Source organism: Gigantopelta aegis, chromosome 6 (assembly GCF_016097555.1).
Source record: "Gigantopelta aegis isolate Gae_Host chromosome 6, Gae_host_genome, whole genome shotgun sequence".
In the NCBI taxonomy this organism is placed as follows: Eukaryota; Metazoa; Mollusca; class Gastropoda; order Neomphalida; family Peltospiridae; genus Gigantopelta; species Gigantopelta aegis.
The window spans coordinates 45,360,082-45,382,515 of record NC_054704.1 but is presented as its reverse complement, the minus strand read 5'-3'; the positions used below and the strand labels follow the sequence as shown (position 1 = coordinate 45,382,515).

The following is a 22,434-nucleotide window of genomic DNA, read 5'->3' as shown; positions in this document are numbered from 1 at the left end:
TCTCAATATCTGTGTGGTCCTTAACCATATGTCGGATGCCATATGACCGTAAATAAAATGTGTTGAGTGCGTCGTTAAATAAAACATTTCCTTCCTTCCTTCATTTAACTGGCTATGGCCTCTTACCGAAAATCTTTTCGATTTTCTTAAGAGTCAGACTGATCACACTTCCCAGGACAGTAACTAACCTAAAAATAAACTAGGGAGAAATGAGATTTTAAAAATCGAGTCAAACCGTCAGTCTGAATTCTCCGGCTAGATTAAAAATAGCACGTACGTATTTTTATTTTTCGGAGGGGGGGGGGGGGGGGGGGGGGGGGGGCTTTTATTCTGTTGATCATACAATTGTTAGTCATTTTTTAGTCATTTTTATTGTTTGAATTTGCGATTTACTGATAAAAAACGTCAACTTTCAAATTTCACTTCTGATCTCAATCGTCCTTCAAGATCTTTGGTGGTCATAAAACCTATTGTAATACTGAACTACCGGTTGTAATGTTTGTAATTAATTCACTATTATCATATAACCATTCCCCACAACTAATATAGCTTACAATTTTGGCAATTGTAAATTCTTATTAGAGTTCCCCTACTTTTTTAAAGAGTATATATTATTCTACGAAGAACTCCTCTTGTCATCTTGTCACTGTAAATACCCATTGTACAATAACTCCCCATATGCTGTCGTCTGACGGCCATGATAACTCACCATATGCTGTCGTCTGACGGCCATAATAACTCACCATATGCTGTTGTCTGACGACCATAGTAACTCCTCATATGCTGTCGACTGATGGCCATAATAACTCCTCATATGCTGTCGTCTGACGACCATAGTAACTCCTCATATGCTGTCGTCTGACGGCCATAATAAACTCCTCATATGCTGTCGTCTGACGGCTATAATAACTCCTCATATGCTGTCGTCTGATGGTCATAGTAACTCCTCATATGCTGTCGTCTGATGGTCATAATAATTCCTCATATGCTGTCGTCTGACGGCCATAGTAATTCCTCATATGCTGGCGTCTGACGGCCGTAATAAACTCCTCATATGCTGTCGTCTGACGGCCATAATAACTCCTCATATGCTGTTGACTGACGGCCATAATAACTCACCATATGCTGTCGACTGACGGCCATAATAACTCACCATATTCTGTCGTCTGACGGCCATAATAACTCACCATATGCTGTCGTCTGACAGCCATAATAAACTCCTCATATGCTGTCGACTGACGGCCGTAATAACTCACCATATGCTGTTGTCTGACAGCCATAGTGTAAGGGAATAGTTTCAAAGTTCTAATAGACTTTACGTGTTGTTTTGTTTCAGCCGCAAACCTCGACAACGACTGCCTGTGTTTTGCTTCAGCCCAGTCCTGCCCTTCCGTCGGTTCCTTGTGTCCCACGACCTGCGACCGCAGAGCAAGTTTGTACTTTTGAAACACGGTTTAACCTGTGTTAAGCAGCCACTAAAGGAAGTATTAAAGGGACATACTCTAGTTTTTAAACATATTGTTTTACTATTAGAACCGTTTTTGATAACTGAAATCATACTTTACTTAGATTTTATTGTTTAGATTATCCATTTCCACACATTCGAAGTGTTTTTGGTCATTCTGGTGTCTTTGATATCACAAAAATGCATTTCATATTTTTAAAAACGCACGTGCGTCTGAGAAGTAACAATTATGGAGTCGAGTTTCAGTCTATTTTTAGAGGGTATTTCACCATTTCAAAGTCACAGACTCTTGCTTTACTCAATTGTATCTTTATCCAAATGTGTTACAGGTTTGTAGATTAAATCAACTTAATGTTAATTTTCACGGGTTGAAACTAGGGTCTGTCACTTTTAAAAAAAATATATTTTAAGATAGGTGGTTGCTTAATATAGTTCAGTTTATATTCAATGATTTGGGAGAATAAAAATGTGGCCTCTTTACACAGGTGGCTGCTTAATACGGGTGGCCCCTAGAGCAGATTGTATTTAATTCATTATGTATATAGATAATGCTATGTGAGTGACCGTTATAATGTACCGATTATTTTAAAAAGAGTTGATTCAAAATGTATCTAACGAAGGAAAACATTTAGCATAGTCGAACACTGTTATGGCGATCTTGCTTGAGTCGATATATTGTTTGTGTCGATATGACTGGCCAATCTTGGCCAAAACGTGTATTAAATATCAAGCTTTTGTCTCGGTTGAGTCAATACAATTTAATCGATATTACGTTTGTGTCTATATAATTTTGGGTCCCTCTGGGTTGGAGCCGGTACCGGGCTGCGAACCCTGTACCTACCAGCCTGTAGTCCGATGGCTTTACAACTGCGCCACCGAGGCCGATATTTTGTTTTGATACATTTTGTTTTTTAGTTGTTAATTAACAAAGTTGGCCATGATATCCCCGCTATGCTGGCTTTATTTAGAGGAGCCATTTCAAGAGATTCGAAGTATGAACGTAATCCTGACGACTATGTTATATTGTCACACCCAGTAACAGATGGCGTCATTTCAGTGGAATATGCATGTGGCGATGAAAGCCTAACACCTAAGCTCCCATGGCAGACAACAATATTGCCAAAGAGTTGTTAGCTGTCCGTAGCCCCTTTGTATTCGAATAAAGTTGGAATTTTGTTTTTGTTTAACAACACCACTAGAGCACATTGATTAATTAATCATCGGCTATTGGATATCAAACACTTGTTGGTAATTATAAAACAGTCATCAGAGGAAACCCGCTACATTTTCTTAGTGCAGCAAGGGTTCTTTTATATGCATTTTCCCCCACACACGAAAGCACATACGACGGCCTTTGACCAGTTGTGGTGCACTGGTTGCATCGAGAAAGAAAAATCCAATCAGTTGAATAGATCCAACGAGGTGGTTCGATTCTGTGATACAAGCACTTCAAGCGAGCTCTCGACCGACTGAGCTGAATCCCGCCCCCTGTATCTGAATATGTTTCGGAAATAAAATAATGAGGCGTCCGTCCGATCATCACCTGCCGTCAATGACCAGCGCTGACGATGACAGAATTAAACTCTGCAGCTTTGATGATAATAAAAATTGGTGTAATTGTATTTTGCTATTAAAACTTTCTTCTGAATTCATGTTTGTTCCAATAAAGATCCGATTGTACTAATATCCGCAGTGATTTTAAAACCACAATTTGTAGAAATTAAATATATATATATATATATATATATATATATATATATATATATATATATATATATATTAACTTTGTTCAGCACGTGCAAAGCTGTACAATTGATTGGTTGATTGATTCAATCCTTAATTTATTCTTCATTACATAACAATTTTCGTTGGGTATATATATATTTTTTTAATGTATGATTCGATAAAACCATATTCATATATTGTATTAAATTTGATATTTTTGTTTGTACATTGTTGCCAATGCCAATGCCAAAATGGTTAACGTGCACATTCAGAGCAAGCTGTTGTAGAGCACGCCTGTCCTGGGCACAAGAACCGGCCATTGTTTAAAACCCGATACTTTTATGTGGTCCCCCGCAGTATCAACACAAAGGTGTTCGACTGCATTCTATTCTTTACATACATTTTAACTTATTCGTCAATCAATTTCGTCCGTGCTTATTTCATTGGGTCGTACAGTAATTATAGCAATCAGGTCATCACCTAGAAGCAGCCAATCGTAATTCTTTAAATTGATAGCACATATCTATGTGGAGTATGTTGTTGTTGTTGTTGCTTATACACATTTTTGTGCTTATATCCAATTAAAGGGACATTCCTGAGTTTACTGCAATGTTTAAGATGTTATCGACTAACAGAGACTTTTTAACGATTGTAATTACACATCAAATATAGTTTTCTGCATAAAATAATAGTGGCTGTATATTAAACGTGTTTCTGATCGTTCTAATATTTGTACTAGGTTAAATTTCATTTTATTTCCTAAAAATATGTTTTTTTCGTACGTACGAAATTATTTGAAGACAAACTCCAGTTTGGGCTTATTACAAATATTAAGACGACCAGAAACACACTGAATATACAAACACTGGTATTCTAAACAAGAAAATATATTTAATATGTAAGTTTAATCGTAGAAATGTTTTATTAATCGGAAACATCTTACAATGCAGCAAACTCAGGACTGTCCCTTTAAGATTGAAGCGCGCTGTCCTGGGCCCACACCTCAGCTATCTGGGCTGTCTGTCCAAGACAGTGGGTTAGTGGTTGATTTGTTATTGGTTAATAGGAGAGAAGTTGGTGAAGTGGTCTTACACCTACCAATAGAGTTGTTAAACTCGCTCTGGGTGAAAGCCGGTACCAGAATGCGAACCTAGTACCTACCGGCATTAAGTCCGGTCGCTCAACCACTACACCACCGAGGCCGGTTATATGGATTAACGTAATGTGATATAAATAACGCACGTTTTCACACCAAGGAATGTGTAAGATATATGTTATCTCTGTGGATTGACTTAATGTATAATCTCTCGTAACTCTGTATGGAAGAGCTCGATATTGTTTTAGAGTTTATTGTTGTAGTGATGTGGTATGTTTTATAACTGATGTGAGACTTTAACAGATAAATATTAGTGTTGTAGTGATGTGGTATGTTTTATAACTGATGTGAGACTTTAACAGACAAATATTAGTGTTGTAGTGACGTGGTATGTATTATAACCGATGTGAGACTTTACCAGACAAATATTAGTGTTGTAGTAGTGACGTGGTATGTTAGTGTTGTAGTGACGTGGTATATAACCGATGTGAGACTTTAGCAGACAAATATTATATGATAGTGTTGTAACTGATGTGAGACTTTACCAGACAAATATTAGTGTTGTAGTGTTATTATTATAACTGATGTGAGACTTTAGCAGACAAATATTAGTGTTGTAGTGATGTGGTATGTTTTATAACTGATGCGAGACTTTAAAAGACAAATATTAGTGTTGTAGTGATGTGGTATGTTTTATAACTGATGCGAGACTTTACAAATATTATGTTGAGACTTTATTTTATAACTGATGCGAGACTTTAACAAACAAATATTAGTGTTGTAGTGATGTGGTATGTTTTATAACTGATGTGAGACTTTAGCAGACAAATATTAGTGTTGTAGTGACGTGGTATGTATTATAACCGATGTGAGACTTTAGCAGACAAATATTAGTGTTGTAGTGACGTGGTATGTATTATAACCGATGTGAGACTTTAGCAGACAAATATTAGTGTTGTAGTGATGTGGTATGTTTTATAACTGATGTGAGACTTTACCAGACAAATATTAGTGTTGTAGTGACGTGGTATGTATTATAACCGATGTGAGACTTTAGCAGACAAATATTAGTGTTGTAGTGATGTGGTATGTTTATAACTGATGCGAGACTTTAACAAACAAATATTAGTGTTGTAGTGATGTGGTATGTTTTATAACTGATGTGAGACTTTACCAGACAAATATTAGTGTTGTAGTGACGTGGTATGTATTATAACCGATGTGAGACTTTAGCAGACAAATATTAGTGTTGTAGTGACGTGGTATGTATTATAACCGATGTGAGACTTTAGCAGACAAATATTAGTGTTGTAGTGATGTGGTATGTTTTATAACTGATGCGAGACTTTAAAAGACACCTTAATTCCTCTCTCTCTCTCTCTCTCTCTCTCTCTCTCTCTCTCTCTCTCTCTCTCTCTCTCTCTCTCTCTCTCTCTGTCTCTGTCATGGGGCGGGACGTAGCCCAGTGGTAAACCGCTCGCTTGATGCGCGGTCGGTTTAGGATCGATCCCCGTCGGTGGCCTCATTGGTGCTCCACAACTGGTATTAAAAAAAGGCCGTGGTATGTATTATCCTGCCTGTGGGATGGTGCATAAAAAGGATCCCTTGCTGCTAATCAAAAAGAGTAGCCCATGAAGTGGCGACAGCGGGTTTCCTCTCTATATCTGTGTGGTCCTTAACCATATGTCTGACGCCATATAATCGTAAATGAAATATGTTGAGTGCGTCGTTAAATAATAATAATAATAATAATAATAATAATAATAATAACCATTTCATTTTCATTTCTCTCCGTCTGTCTTCATTAGACCTTGTTTGTCAGACGTTGCCCACAGTCCTCCATGCTACGCCGTTTCCAATCTCGCCAGCTTACGGCGACAAGGTTACGTTTTCGTGTGATGAGGGTTACAAGATGGTCGGCGGTAACGCTGGTCTCAGAGTCTGCATTGAGGGCGGCGCCTGGTTTGTACATCTCGTCAATGGAACGCCTCCGGTCTGTGAGCGTAAGTAGATATTTACATATTAGATATCTGTAAATATGACGTTTGAGGTGTGCTAGGATTAAAAACAACCAAAAATAAAATGAAAAATGAATATTTAAAACCCCATACACACTCAAACAACCAGGCAGTGTACAATAAATGTTAATTTCAAGAACAGTAGTAAAGGAACGAACTTATGAGTCCTAGTTTTGTGTGTGTGTGTGGGGGGGGGGGGGGGGGGGGGGGTATTTTGGTGGTTTGTTTATTTGTTGATGTTGTTGTTTTTTGGGGGGTTGGGGTGGGGGGGGGGTTGGTGGTTGGGAATGGAGGTTAAAGTTAAAAGTGCCTTCCTTGTATAGCTGGAGATACATGTAGGTTTGTATTACGATATCCTACTTTTTTTTACTATATATTATAGGCCAGATATAACCCACTGGAACAGTATTTGTTATAGGCTAGATATAACCCACTGGAACAGTATTTGTTATAGGCTAGATAGAACCCACTGGAACAGTATTTTTTATAGGCCAGATATAACCCACTGGAACAGTATTTGTTATAGGCTAGATATAACCCACTGGAACAGTATTTGTTATAGGCTAGATAGAACCCACTGGAACAGTATTTTTTATAGGCTAGATATAACCCACTGGAACAGTATATGTTATAGGCTAGATATAACCCACTGGAACAGTATTTGTTATAGGCTAGATATAACCCACTGGAACAGTATATGTTATAGGCTAGATATAACCCACTGGAACAGTATTTGTTATAGGCTAGATATAACCCACTGGAACAGTATATGTTATAGGCTAGATATAACCCCATGGAACAGTATATATTATAGGCTAGATATAACCCACTGGAACAGTATATATTATAGGCTAGATATAACCCACTGGAACAGTATATATTATAGGCTAGATATAACCCACTGGAACAGTATTTGTTATAGGCTAGATATAACCCACTGGAACAGTATATATTATAGGCTAGATATAACCCACTGGAACAGTATTTATTATAGGCTAGATATAACCCACTGGAACAGTATATATTATAGGCTAGATATAACCCACTGGAACAGTATTTGTTATAGGCTAGATATAACCCACTGGAACAGTATATATTATAGGCTAGATATAACCCACTGGAACAGTATTTGTTTGACGACTCCTTATCACGTTAGAGTGGGCGAGACGTAGCCCACTGGTAAATTGCGTGCATTTATGTACGTGACATCTGAAGTGTGAAGGGTTCCCCACACAGTAGGTTGTGATATTTTCACAGAATAAACCCCACCCGCTATGTCTCTATAACAGTCAAAGGTACGTATATATTTGACATACTAGTACTTGCTGCATTTGATTAAAAAAAAATCAATGCATATATCTCACAAAAAGGGATACTAGAATATGATAGGTCAAGCATATGCAAAATCGAATCTTTGTATGACGCAAAATCTATGGGTTTCTAATAGAAAGCCTTGATTGATTACAAAATCTATACAGTGAAAATGTACAGCACCTGGTCGTGCCTAGCCTAAAATAAATGGGAGGGGGGGTGGCGGCAGTAAAAAAAAAACCCCACCAAACAAACGCAGAGTTAAAGTGAGAGACCCTAGTTTTTAAAAACTGTATTTTTCACTATTAGAGCTATATACATTAGTTATATAGTTTATTGTTTAGATTATCCATGTCCGAACATCCAAAGTGTTTATGGTCGTCCTGTTTTTGTAATTCCACGAAATGCATTTTTCATAATTCTAAAAGCACACATGAGTCATTCTTCCGAAATGTGTCCTATTTCGTTACTCACCCCTAAAACTGATAAAAGATAGAACACCCATTTATAAACATCACTTAGATAATTAAATATTAATTAAAAACTCACTGCATGTTTTATTGCACAAAGGAACCTGAAATTATGAATAAAAGCTTGATTTAATAGGGTGAAAGACCTAAAATTGCCATGTTACAAATCAAGGCCATGAGACTGAACCTAAATCAAAATAACCTAAATCTGATTTCATTTAGTATTTCATAACAGTCAGTCGATTAATAAAGACTTGAAGATAGAAAACGTATTCTCAAGCTGAAATTACACTTATGGTTTATTTTACAAGATTATCCTTCTCTGTTACTCATTTGGCAAATATCACCTCAACACCGTAATGCCGATCAGCAAACACAACCTATGATGTATAACGATAAACCAAGACATGTTACATGATTCCTTCCAAGTATAGGAAACCACAATCTTTTCAAATAATATTAGCGAAAAGAGCCGTTAATTTCAGTTTTCTACAAATGATCAGGCAAAACTGGGATGGGTCACTGCGTATGTTTTTTTCTGTCAACACCGTAACGGGCATAATTAATATACTGATGTATTAAATGAATATGATTCATTCAGAGATCATTATAAATGAATGCTTCGAAGATAGCTTGGCAATTCAACATTATTACATAGCTAATCAACAATAATAAGATAAACATTATGACGTTACGATTTTGATCAAGTGTCTAAATAACCACATGTTCACAATGAAACATCTTTAAAATGTACTGAGGTGTCGCTAAACATATTCCTTTGCACGCCTATTGTTTTAGCCATTTGCGAACATGCAGTTGGGGCCAACATTCTATTTTCGTGGCAACTGGAAGCTTTGTCGGTGTTCCATGTTGAAACAAATGAAATATTTCCATGCTATTTTGCTCTTTAATGAACTACTCAAAACTATCAATCAGTAAATGTTCATCACGTATAAAATATTTCGATTTTTTTATTGAATAAAAACAAAGTATGTCAATACCGTAACATACAGCCATTGCGGAGTTGATAAGATACCTAAATAACCATATGTTAGATGTGAAGCAACTTTAATAAGATACGAAATAACTTTTAAATGTGCAGAGGTATCGTTAAACAAACATTCATTTCGTATCTCAATGCCTTTGCCGTTTTAATGCATTTACCGTTTTAATTAGATGAACGTGTAATTAAATATATCCAACTTCTGAATTTTATAGGAACTGGAAGCTTTTTGGTTCTTCCTGAAGATACAGCTTAAATATTGTTCTGCTATTTCACTGGTTTATAGTCATTCAGAAAGATTAATTAATAATTGTCCATCATATATAAAACATTTTAATATTTATTCATCGTAATTGTAAATGATGTCAACACCGTAATTGTTTGTCAACACCGTGACACCCCCTTTTTATAACGAATTACTATCCCACTGAAGCGCAGTTATCAGAAAATTCAGGTTAGTAAGAATATGTACTATATGAACTATATGCACTATAGGAACTATATGAACGCATAGTTTGGTCCATTGGAATTATTCAAGGAGACAATATAAAACAAAATATTCCCTAAGACAACACCAGTCAGCACAAATCAGAGACTATGTCAAGAAAGGCGGTATAAAACCTCAACACAACTTCACTTGTACCTGCTACCTATAAGCTGCATTCTCTAACTCAAAGAAAGTGTTTTATACAATTTTGGTTCAATGTCTTGGATTATTCACCAATTTTTTTTTTTAATTTGATGACCCACCATCTGTTACGGTGTTGACCAATATGTCCCTGTTCCAGAAAAAAAGTTTATAAAAATAATAAAATCCTATGTAAAGATCGCTACATGAATTTGAAATACATTCACCTGACCACAGAGATAAGACATGACCATAAAACATCATATTTTAAAAACATTATTTTTACAAAGGTACCACTATACAAAGTGACGCATTCTGTGAGAATGGCCCACGTACTTCAGAGAAGTAATGGTTATGGAGACATGCTCAAGTCTATTTTTAGAGGGTTTCAGCGTCACAAACTCTTATTTCACTCTGTTGTAACTTTATCCAGATATATTACAGGTTTGTAGATTACCCAAAACTTAAAGAGTATTTTCACGGGTTCAAATTATAGGGTCTGCTACAGGAATGAAACGCAAATAGTCGGTTGAGTTACTTGATATGACCGGCCTCGGTGGCGTCGTGGTTAGGCCATCGGTCTACAGGCTGGTAGGTACTGGGTTCGGATCCCAGTCGAGGCATGGAATTTTTAATCCAGATACGACTCCAAACCCTGAGTGAGTGCTCTGCAAGGCTCAATGGGTAGGTGTAAACCACTTGCACCGACCAGTGATCCATAACTGGTTCAACAAAGGCCATGGTTTGTGCTATCCTGCCTGTGGGAAGCGCAAATAAAAGATCCCTTGCTGCTAATCGGAAAGAGTAGCCCATGTAGTGGCGACAGCGGGTTTCCTCTCAAACTCTGTGTGGTCCTTAACCATATGTCCGACGCCATATAACCGTAAATAAAATGTGTTGAGTGCGTCGTTAAATAAAACATTTTTTCTTTCTTTTTTACTTGATATGAAGCAATATCTAAGTGTCGATGGATGAATTCTTGTTTTAGCAAGCGTGTATCTAGGATTTTAGTGTGTGTGTGTGTGGGGGGGGGGGGGGGTTGGGGGGGAGTAACATTAGTGTAATGTAATTCGGTTACATTGATAAATAATACTCCTCACTTTATAGAAAGGCAAAATTAACTACTGGACCAAAATTAAGTTAGTCGAAGTCCCTGAACACTGCCTAATTCTGCACCTGTTTAGGATGTATTCGATAAATAGATGGATTTTAAAAAGTATATATTGTTAGAGGAATACCGTCTTCTTCTGCTAGAGAAAAAAAATGCCGTTGTAAAAAAAAATTAAAACCACAACACCCCACCCCAACCCCCCCCCCCCCCACCCCCCCCCCCCCCCCCCAAAAAAAAAACCCCAGCAAAAAACGAAAACGTAGGTATACGACCCTGCTGTACAGCCCGTCACAGGGTAGTTAATACTTGAACACAACTGAATGGTATAACTTAGATGTCACATAATAAATGTTAGTAATGCTATATTATACTTTTAGACATAAATATAGGATTATAGTCCACTGGCGTATTTGTATATATATATATATATATATATTGCATGGTTATTTACAACAACAAAATATGGGAAATGATAAAAGCATTTTAACATTTCAATAACAATATTATTGTAAAAATCAAATACAAATCAAATAGTTTAATGTGGATATTCAGAACTAGCTGTTGTAGCGCTCGCCTGTCATGACAGAAAAAGCAGTTGTAATAATAATAATAATAAATATATATATATAGTAATAATAAAAGCTAAACAGTTGTGCATAGTCGCCATAAGTAAACGTTTATACCATTTTAATAGCTACTAGTTATTTAATTATTGATGGGCAGTAAGCTTATGTCTATGGCCTAGTATAAGAATAGACTTTAATGTAATTGCTTTTAGTTGCAGCGCGTATAAGGGGAAAACATTAAATACTCGTTTTTAACTATATTCAGTTATGAAAGCTTGACGATGTTATGTGGAAGTAGATGTTTAAAATGCGTATATGTGACGTCATTCTATTGTTTTCTGCGTTTATTAATCTAAATATGGTTCCTTCTCTATATGAGCCCAGTTCATTCCTTTTGAAATAAGATGCATCTAGAAAACACGAGCACTATCGTAAGTGGCTTAATCCATTGTTGTGATGTAACAAATCTACAGTTAAACAATAGAACAAAGACGACTTTTGTTTGTTTACAATGGTTTAAATAGTGTGTGGCACTGGCTGGGGGAATGAAACAAACAGAAAATAGATCCACTGAGGTGTCACCGTGATGTGTATGTGTGTGTGTGTGTGTGTGTGTGTGTGTGTGTGTGTGTGTGTGTGTGTGTGTGTCAATCGGATTAAAATTAGTTCTACTGGTCTACCAGTAGTCTGATAGCATTGCGTGGAATCCCATGTCCAGGTGACATTTCATCTATAAATAACAATTTAAGTATGGACCAATTACACTTCGCCTTTTATAGCGTTATTCGGGAGCATACAAATTCTAAAAATATCGGGCGAGACTATTTATGAAATAGGCGAACTTGTTGGTCTATTTCAACATTAAAAAATAGGTGAAAAAATGCAGTAATAAACTCTGGATTGTATACTAGTATAAAAAATTTTATGGCTATACCATCACGTTTTTTTTGGTTTTTTGTTTTTTTTGGGGGGGGGGAGGTGTGTGTTTGTTTTTTGTTGTTTTGTTGTTGTTGTTTTTGTTGTGTTTTTTTGTGTGTTTTTTTTTTTGGGGGGGGGGGGTTGTCTTGAAACGAATTTTATATAAAATGTTATATTAAAATTAGTTTCCGGCATACTTCGGATCATTTCGTATACCCTCGGCATAATCCCGAATGTTTTGGGGGGTTTTCAAATCACTCGCGTGATTTTGTAAGTAAGGTTTTGATTGGTCGAATAAAAGGTCAACTGGAAATGAGCTCCAACTGGGTGTTGTTAGATCCACAGGTAATAGTAATTAACCAGTGTAGCTAATTTTAATTAGATTGTCTGTGTGTGTGTGTATGTGTGTGTGTGTGTGTGTGTGTGTGTGTGTGTGTGTGTGTGTGTGTGTGTGTGTGTGTGTGTGTGTGTGTGTGTGTTGTTATTGAACAAACCAAAAACGTCTACAGCACTGCTAGTCTTTTTTTTTTAAATACAACGATCGTTAAATTCAGGAATATAATAATGTATATTACATTTGAAATCGATAATGAGTTACTAATCATTTCATGCACGTATGGGCTACAAATATAGATGAACTGGTCGGAACTAACAATAATAATGAATCCGGAGAGCCATGAAATAACAAAAATCAATAATAATATCAATAACACAGACTTTAGATTGAATAATTATGTAAACGTAGAAGAAGTTCGATATAAAAAAAATTTTTTTTTTTGTGTCAGTCTTTTCACATTTCTGTGTGTCACAAAATTGATCAACTCTCGAGACTAAGTGACAGTTAATGCATATTAATGCTGATGTATAGCATGTTGTTGATTAAAAAAAATCGATATACACAGAGTCAAAATGACATTTTTGTTCTCACTTTCGACACAATCCTACACATATTTAAAATAGTATTCTATATTAAAATTTTAAATTACATCGATATATCTATACATTGTTATCCAGAACCAAATTAGTACGTACCAATGAATTGTTCTTTTTAGGGTACATGTATTTATAAAGTTTTGCAAGAGTACCTGTATATACCAGAGAAGTATGTTTGTGTGGCGACGATTGTAACATTGGATGTTGTGTAACGGGTATTGCAAGCACTAGATATGTCAAATAAAATATACACTATACAATTTAAAAAAAAAAAATCTTTAGGTGCCCTATTTTATTTGCACGAAAACCCCCCAACAAGATCCTAGTTTCGTCTTTGAGATTTATGTGTTTTACTGTTTATTGTTATTTACATGCACACTGTGGACCTCATGGAGGATAATGAATATGAATATAGTTATTTAAAATGTGTTATGTATATCATTTTCTTACACACACGTTGGTGAGAACATCGTGCTTTATTTTTTATAACACATGGTTGTTTACACATGTACGTGTGTTAGCAATTCTACGACATACGGCTGGCCGCATCTAGATGATGACCAGGTCACCACTGCAATACATCCAATGAAAAACTACACGATGGAAATCGATTACATTGAGGGCGGGACGTAACCATGTGGTGAAACGCTCTCTTGATGCGTGGTCAGTTTGGGATCGATCCCCGTCTGTGGGCCCATTGGGCTATTTCTCGTTCCAGCCAGTGCACCACGACTGGTATATCAAAAGTCGTGGTATGTGCTATCCTGTCTGTGGGAAAGTGCGTATAACAGATCCCTTGCTGCATTAGAAAAAATGTTGCGGATTTCCTCTGATGACTATATGTCAAAATTACCAATTGTTTGATATCCAATAGCCGATGATTAATAAATCAATGTGCTCTAGTGGTGTCGTTAAACAAATAAAAACGGTGGGGGGTTTTCGATTACGTTGTGACGTATAGTTAACCTGACAATCATGGGTCTGTGACGCGTCAATTAGCTACAAGTGCAACGGCTGTAAATAACTTTTAGTCCCAATTTTTTTTTTAATTTGCTTAAAACCTCGTTTTTGAGGATATGTAAGAAATTGTACCCACCATGTATTTGCTTATTACATACGATTTGTAAACCTTCGTGGGTCGAAAAAAACTAAAAACTGTATTAATCAGCATTATAATGACCTGTTGCTATATACAAACAACAGACATAATAAACGTACAAAAAACGTTTTAATGGGCTAAAAATATCACATTGATAATGTAATATCCACACACAAATAATTAATAAAAGACTACAACTGCTAGTGTAATAATGCAGTCAGTAGCAATCAATTTCATATAGTCTATTTTAAACGTGTTGTGATTCACTTTGTAATTTTTCATCTGTAAAAGCAACATTTTGATGTTTACGCAAAAGACGTTAAAGGTAAATATAAATATTTGTGCATATAAATATAAGCTAACGAGCTAAATGGTGAAGACTAATGACAAAATAATTCTTTGATGGCTCAAAAACAGAAAACACACACAAAAAAACCTTTTGATTAGACACTAGTTTATTACCCTGATGAAAATAAATCATGCACCCCCAACATGATGTTCACACAAGTAGCAGAAGCTTTAGTAACTGGTGTAGCCACCGTTAGCATTCACACATTCTTGACAACGTTGGCGCATTCTGTTTATCAGGCGTTGGAAATAACGTTGAGAAATCGCTTGCAATTCTGCCACTAATTGCTGAGCCAGTTGCCGGCGATTGACAGCTTATTACAAGAGGATGGACAATCTCGTTGAGATAACGCTGACCAATCAAATTTCCGTTAATGACGTACAAAGCGGTTCTGTGGTTCATAGATATCCCCGCCCACACTATCACCCTTCCTCCTCCAAATGGTAGACGTTGAGCAACGTTGAAATCAGCAAATCTTTCTCCTTGACGACGATGAACACGAGCCCGGCCATCACTGAACTGGAGCGAGAAGCGTGACTCATCTGTGAACAATGTTTTTGCCCAATGACCATGGTGACAGCGGATATGACGTTTGCAGCAATTTTGGCGAGCCCTTCTGTGACGGTCAAGTAGCTGTGGTCGGACTACAGGACGCCGGCATCGCAAACCTCGGTCTCGCAGACGATTCCTAATGGTCAGGTCGAACCAGTTGTTGCCTGTGGCAGCTCCGACTTGATCCCGAAGATGCCGTGCGGTCACAAAGTGCTGTTGCAACGCTTTTATCACCAGGAAGCGGTCTTTTTCGTGCTGTTGTTGACGGGGTCTTCAAGAACGGGGGCGATTCTGAATAGCATTAGTTGTCCTGAACCTCTGCCAGTCTACCAATAACGCTTTGACTTACATTTAGACGGTGAGCCACAGTTCTCTGAGTTTGTCTATCTTGTAGCCAGCCAATTAAAATATGGCCCTTCCCCTGTCTTGGAAGCTGAGTTGTCGTCGAACCATCTTTAAATTTAAAAAGATTATGAAAAGAAAATGCTCATTCCTTTTATTGCTAAAATTGGCATGCATGGAATGACACTAATGCAAAACACGTGCAAATGGTGCATGAGGTGTCACAATAGGCGTTTCGAGGCAGTTTGTCAGTTTAGTCCAAATTCGTTCTTCCAATCCATGAAACGGAAATCTGGGTTAACTTAAAAGTTTCTAAAGATGAAGTGCATACTTACAAAAATGATCAAAACATTATTTTTCTGTGACCCATAACTTCTTTTGAGTAGTATGTATGGATATATATATCGAGGGGTTAGTGCCAGAACCACTTATCTCCTTTCCACTTCAATCTGAGAAAACTGCACTGAAAACTTTGGAATGCACTTAAAAATTGGAAACTTAACTTTTGCTAAATATTTTGCTTTTAGATGCTAGCAGTTATTTGTTTTAGTATAAACCTTAAAAGTTTTGTCTGCTAATAATAATAAATCATGATGTAATTAGATGAAGAACTATTTAATTTATTCTGGCTCCTGGAATGTGAACACAAACAGCTCCAACCAGCATGCCAGAGCAAACTATTTTATAAACAGTTTTTATTACAGTCCAGAATATGTGACAAATTGTGTGAATCTCAAGTCAAGAATAATGTTATCTTGCAGTGAGTCCACGTGGCATACAGTAAACGTTTAATTTCGCAGCAGCTCTGAGACACCTAATTGGTCTGTGTTGTTAATACTTTGAAAATGTACTGGCGGCAGGAAGTAATGGTAAACAATAACAACGTATCTTTGGATGGCAGACACTGGAAAGGGTCATGGGTGTTTCCAGCTGTGTGCACAGTAACCTTATCCTACACTGAGATGGTAAATTGTGCTCCCTGGTATTGTAGCAGGTTGCTAGAAGCTCTTAACAACTTTAGAAAAACAATTTGTCAAACAAAGCAAAGCCTTAAAACCAGTTACAGATATATTTGTTATACTAATTATTACATGAAATGTAAGCTATCATACCAGTTATAACAGATACATTTATCACACTAATTAAACACGAAATGTAAGCTATCAGAGTAAACTGCACCACCTGTAGTGTTGAGCTACTGACTGAATTAATAATCAACCGTTAAGATAAGTTAATACGTTTAATGATTTTTAATACACAGTAATTTAACGAAACAAAATGAATACAGGGCCAGTAACTATATTCGGCATTTTTCTTTAAAAGTTTTTACTCGTTCTAAAGTCTACGTTTTGACATGTTTTAAAACAAAATTATGTTCTTCAACTTAATGGATTAAACAGCAATTTAGAGAGAATAAAATGACAAATATATTTACAGTCAACGTGTAATGATTCCTAGCAGAATGCGCAATTTCGTAGGTTTTACAAAAATCTCATCGTGTGTAAGATGTTTGCATGCAACATGGGTCATATGTTACTAAAACAATGTTTAGAAGTTATATGTGATTAAAACTTACTAAAATAATATGAAAGTAGCAAATAATTTCCACAATTCTACTGTCCATGCAAGTAATACTACTAAAGGTACCTGTGTTGAAACCAAAATATATTGATTGATATACTTTAAATTGCACATATATGCACTGGCGTATCCGGGTAGCCAGGGATTGGGCACAAGAGGACCTCTTTGTTCACAATACCAACTTTTATAATGCATGTCACCCCATAAAATGTGTAAAAGCAGTGCCCTCTATCTCCACTCCACCCCCAATAAACAATCCTGGCTACCCTAATATGTATATATATATATATATATATATATATATATATATATATATATATATATATGGCTAGTGAATTGTTAAAATCACCTATTCCATGTTCCTTTTTTTTTTAATCCTCAAACTCTAGGCGTTTGGTGCTTGTGGATAGTTGTGTATCACGTTTTAACATATCTGAATACAGTTTAATGCATTCGTCATCAGCACTGATCTGGTGCGTGATTAAGTATAATGTTTGTCTAGTGCCCTCGTAGAATGATATACATGTACACACACACATTTTATTTAAACACACTATAGCAGTAACCACTTTGTTATAATGTCCAGAGATATCTCATCATTGGAACATCTGAAATGCTACAGTTATTCCAGTTAATGTAGTAATATCTAGATATTTTAGCCCAGAAAATATGAATGTGCATACATTTCAACTACTACAATGAACAATATTTACTATTAGTATGCATATTTATTTTATGCCATTTATATAAAGGGGGTCGCTTCTTCTAACCAATTAGTTATAATATGAACTACCATGAACGGACTCCGATTTAAAGAAAAATACTTGACCTGTATCTACTAATTCATGTTCAACTCTATGTAAAATATTATATAATGTCTATAAAATATACAATGACTAGAAAAGTTACAATTCTGTGATGATGCCTTTGAAATAATATAAACTAATTTCCCTCTATGCTAAGTAAACTAAAATATTTTATTGCGTATGGTCATAAAACATTTATCATCTTTGGGCCGGCATATAAACAATTCCCAGGCATTTTCATTTTAAATTGCAACTTAAATTAAATTTTTTTATATAATATTCAAATTGTCTACAAAATACAGACATAGCTAGATCATAATTTTTAACTAAGGTTGTTGCATATGGGAGCCATGTTTAAAAAAAGAAAGAAAGAAAGAAAGAAAGGAATTTTATATTTAATGACACACTCAACACAACTACAGGTATGTGGTGTCAGACATGTGGTTAATGACCACAAATATATTTTAGAGAGGAAACTATGGGCAACTATTTTTTTATTAGCACCAAGGGATCTTTAATATATGCATCATCTCACAGACAGGATAGTACATATCATGGTCTGTAACACCAGTTGTGAAGCACTGGCTGGAACGAGAAATAGTCCAATGATTACACTAACAGGGATCGATCCTAGACTGACCGTACACCAGGCCAGCACTTTACTACTGGGCTACGTCCTGCCCCCGGCAAATGAATTTAAAAAAAAAAAATCCTCTAATACACATAGTAACTATTCAGACTAAAATAAGGGAAAACAACTTTCCTGTTTAACTAGGTTCTCCGTCTCTGTTCAGTTAATATTTTCTTAACTGCGTGTTTCTTCTGTAGAACTACATGGACTCTGCAATCACTTCTTATTAAACTATTTACATAACCGGCATTTATTCAGCAACTAGTTAACAACACACACATTTTACCACATTCCAGATGTCTAAGAACTAAACACTTCCAGCCCCCCACCCCCCTTCCCATTTTTGCAGACCATTTCAGATTATCACAAACGGACCGGTCATCGTGATGCGTAAACAGTCAATTCTAGCTACCTCAGCCAGAGTTGTTATTTCTTTGTAAGCCAAAACACCCAGCCAGAGATAGTTTACATAAAACACCTTCGCTGGATGTAAACACTTAGAGCTAGCATATGTCATTAGCCTGTCATGCGCTATGGCAGCTAGGATTCAATCTTCTCACAATTTACAGCCCACCACAATCCAGGGCCCCATTTCACAAAACATCGTAAGTTACGTCTGCTACTAGCAGTTATGCCGGCCGTGCGTTTACACTTGTTTAGCATCAATTTCACGTAGAAAATTACATCATTACGGAAGCTGGAGTATTTTAAAGACAAAAGAAAATGAAATATGTGCTCTTCTAACTATATTTGTTGAACTATAATAGTAATAAGAATCGTAAATTTACGTTTACGTGCAAAACGTAACTTACGATGTTTAGTGAAATAGGCTCCTGTGTTGTAAGCTAACGCGTTATGTCCGTCAGCTATGGGTGATACTACAAAATTCTAGAGAGACAGAATAAGGTAGTGCTAAAAACATGGTTTTTGCCTTTTGTGGATATGGACATAAAAGATAATTGGTTTGGGTTCTGTTCTATAAAAGCATAAATAAATGATTGGTTTGAATGAGACATTGTGAAATAATAGTACACCTTCCCATGATGCTGACAAGGTGATTAATTCATTGTTGTATAATTCACCATATAATAGGTTCTGGCACTAACCCCTCGATATATAGTAACAGGTCATCAAAATACTAATCAGCTTTCAATTATTTTTTTTCAGTGATTTTCATGAACCAAATGTAATAAGCAAAAACATGGCGAGGTACAATTTTGATTAAGACTTTAGCAGTCAACTATTTTAACAGATGAACCAAAATTGCATAATTATTGTCATTGTAACGTTGTTGGGTTTTTTTTTTTTTTCCTAATCAAAGCGGTGAGCTGTGGAGCATCACCAGTTTTGCAGAATTACGTTCCGTCACAGTCTGTGGGTTACTACGGCGACCAAGTCACTTACTCCTGTCCCGACAAGACCGTGCGAATTGGCGGTGGAGGCTCAAAACATCTGTGCAACACATCTGGGCTATGGGAGGCAGATACCTTGGACACCTCACCGCTTTGCAAAGGTAGATGAGATTTTAAAAAATCAGTTTTCGGGTATTTGACAGTATTTACATATCTTCAGTTGGGGCCTGCAATATAAATAAATGTATACGGAAGCTAGTTGAGAACATTCTTTACAGTGAGTGCACCACGACCTGCATATCATAAGGTCGTGGTATGTGCTATCCTGTGTGTGGAATGGTGCATATAAAGGATCACTTGCTACCAATGGAAGAATGTAGCAGGTTTCCTCTCAAATAATGTCGGAATTACCAAATATTTGACATCCAATAGCCGCTGATTAATAAATCAATGTTCTCTAGTGGTGTCGTTAAACAAAGCAAAATTTAACTTTAATTTAGTTCGTATTATCACTTCAGTAGTTTGTTACAGTTCTGAATGACCGTTCTGGAGGTTCATGATGTTCGAATTCATGCATTCACCGAACCATTTGTGAAATTCTTGTTTAACGACTTGTCGTCAGTGATTCCATTAATGAAATGATAATTATATAACTTTCACTGTATCATTTCAGAAACAGAAATGCTTTTTCGAAATTCTGGGTCAGAAATGTCGGGTGTTGCTCCACTCAACACATCCAGCGGCCGAAGCAGCGTGGATTGTGCGCGGCAATGCGCACTGATGGACAGTTGTCATGGATACACGTTTACGCGAGATTCAATGATGTGCAGTTTCAACACCGCAGAAGCAATTCCTGTTACGACGAAAATGAAAGCAATTTAATGAATTTTGAGCATATGAACATGATAAATTTCATACAAGTTTATTTTGACACGTAACGTAACAATATGCATTTTTTTGTGATTTCAGAAATTAACGATATTTAACGGCGATAGGTGTGTAAGTGGAGTATACTGGGGAAGACGACCTCACCATTTAAGAGGAGCTATCACTCGGCTCTCCTTCACTTCCCTGAGACTAGTTCAAGGAGACAGTTGCGTTGTAAATATCCCCCACTCCCAAATTACGACGGGTGCGCTCAGATTAACAACTAATCGGTCGTAGGAAGGAACGACGCACTCAACACATTTTATTTACGGTTAGATGGCGTCGGACCACACAGATATTGGGGGAGGAAACCCGCTGTCGCCACTTCATAGCCTACTCTTTTCGATTAGCAGCATGGGATCTTTTATATGCACCATCCCATAGACAGGATAGCACATACCACAGCCTTTGATGTATCAGTCGTGGTGCACTGGTTGGAGTGAGAAATAATCGGTCGTAGGAGTTATATACCACGAGAATAGTTGTAAGATCGCTCAGACTAGCAACTGGACAATCGTAAAAGTTGAAAGATCGGCGAGTCGGCCAACTTCGTCATGACAGTTGGTAGTCTGAGGACAGCATAAGTTAAGGGAACAAGTAATCACTCCCCTCAATGCTTTTCACGTTGAGGTCTTGGGAAGGTACCATCTTGAATATCTCGGGACGGAGGTCCTCTACTCCAATAGTAAATCAAACATGTTTAACTCAACATTCTTCATTGTATGCTTTTATTACCGGAGCGCGGACCTGCAAAATTCAATGCCCATTCTACTGTACAAATATCCGAATGTGTCAAACTACTACTACAACAAAGATCTGCGTTCCCGGACAATCTGCACAAAGCTGTTGCCAATGGCATCACGGACCTCAGAGTAGCTACCAGAATGTATTTTACTTTTTAACACCAAGCTTGATATGAAAGTCATGTGCATCATTCCCATGTACCAGTCTAGGTACCAGGCATGGTTGGGTCGCATGTTAATGAAAAGCAATTAAAACACATTTTGAAAGGCTAGCTGTAGAACCATCTGCTGCCCCTCCCCGACTGCGACATTTTCGTTATTGTGCCTAGGTTAAAAGCGTTGTGTGCTGAATTACAGGCAAGTAGATACTATTGTACATGAAGGCCTAAGTACACACACAAAAAACACCCCAGATTTGATGGGATAAATTGGTTAGTTGTTTAGATGTTGATGATTTACTGCACAATGAATGTTATATATCCAGTACACTGATAAATGTTAGTATGTTTTAAAGGTTGAAGGAGAAGGTTACTATCCAGGGATAAACTATCTGATCCTTGTGTCCCAAATCCAGACACAGAGCTTAAGGGTTCGAAATAGCTGCCTGCGAAAAACAGTCCATTTTTTATACCTAGCAGGTGAAATAGAAACTCACGTGCTAAAATGACCTCTTTTTTTTACAGGTCACATTTTACTTCCTATTTCTAGATCCTGCAAACTTGTTCTGTACTCCACCTGCTCCCATATAAAAGTTTGGCTATGCCAATGGCATTATTGATAACATTCCCCTCCCGCCATGGAACCGTGG

At 36.8% G+C, this 22,434-nt stretch overlaps 1 protein-coding gene across 1 annotated transcript in view; it reads left to right on the top strand.

Annotated features, from left to right (window-relative positions):
- Positions 1 to 21,192, top strand: part of LOC121376061 (sushi, von Willebrand factor type A, EGF and pentraxin domain-containing protein 1-like) — a 29,056-nt gene extending 7,864 nt beyond the window's left edge. Inside the window, exons 2-5 of the mRNA XM_041503840.1 lie at positions 1,337 to 1,432; positions 6,095 to 6,289; positions 19,926 to 20,117; positions 20,630 to 21,192. Of these exons, the coding sequence (XP_041359774.1) occupies positions 6,199 to 6,289; positions 19,926 to 20,117; positions 20,630 to 20,838 (492 nt within the window). The 5' untranslated portion in view covers positions 1,337 to 1,432; positions 6,095 to 6,198 and the 3' untranslated portion in view covers positions 20,839 to 21,192. The remainder of the gene's footprint in view (positions 1 to 1,336; positions 1,433 to 6,094; positions 6,290 to 19,925; positions 20,118 to 20,629) is intronic.
- The last annotated feature ends 1,242 nt before the right edge of the window (positions 21,193 to 22,434 follow it).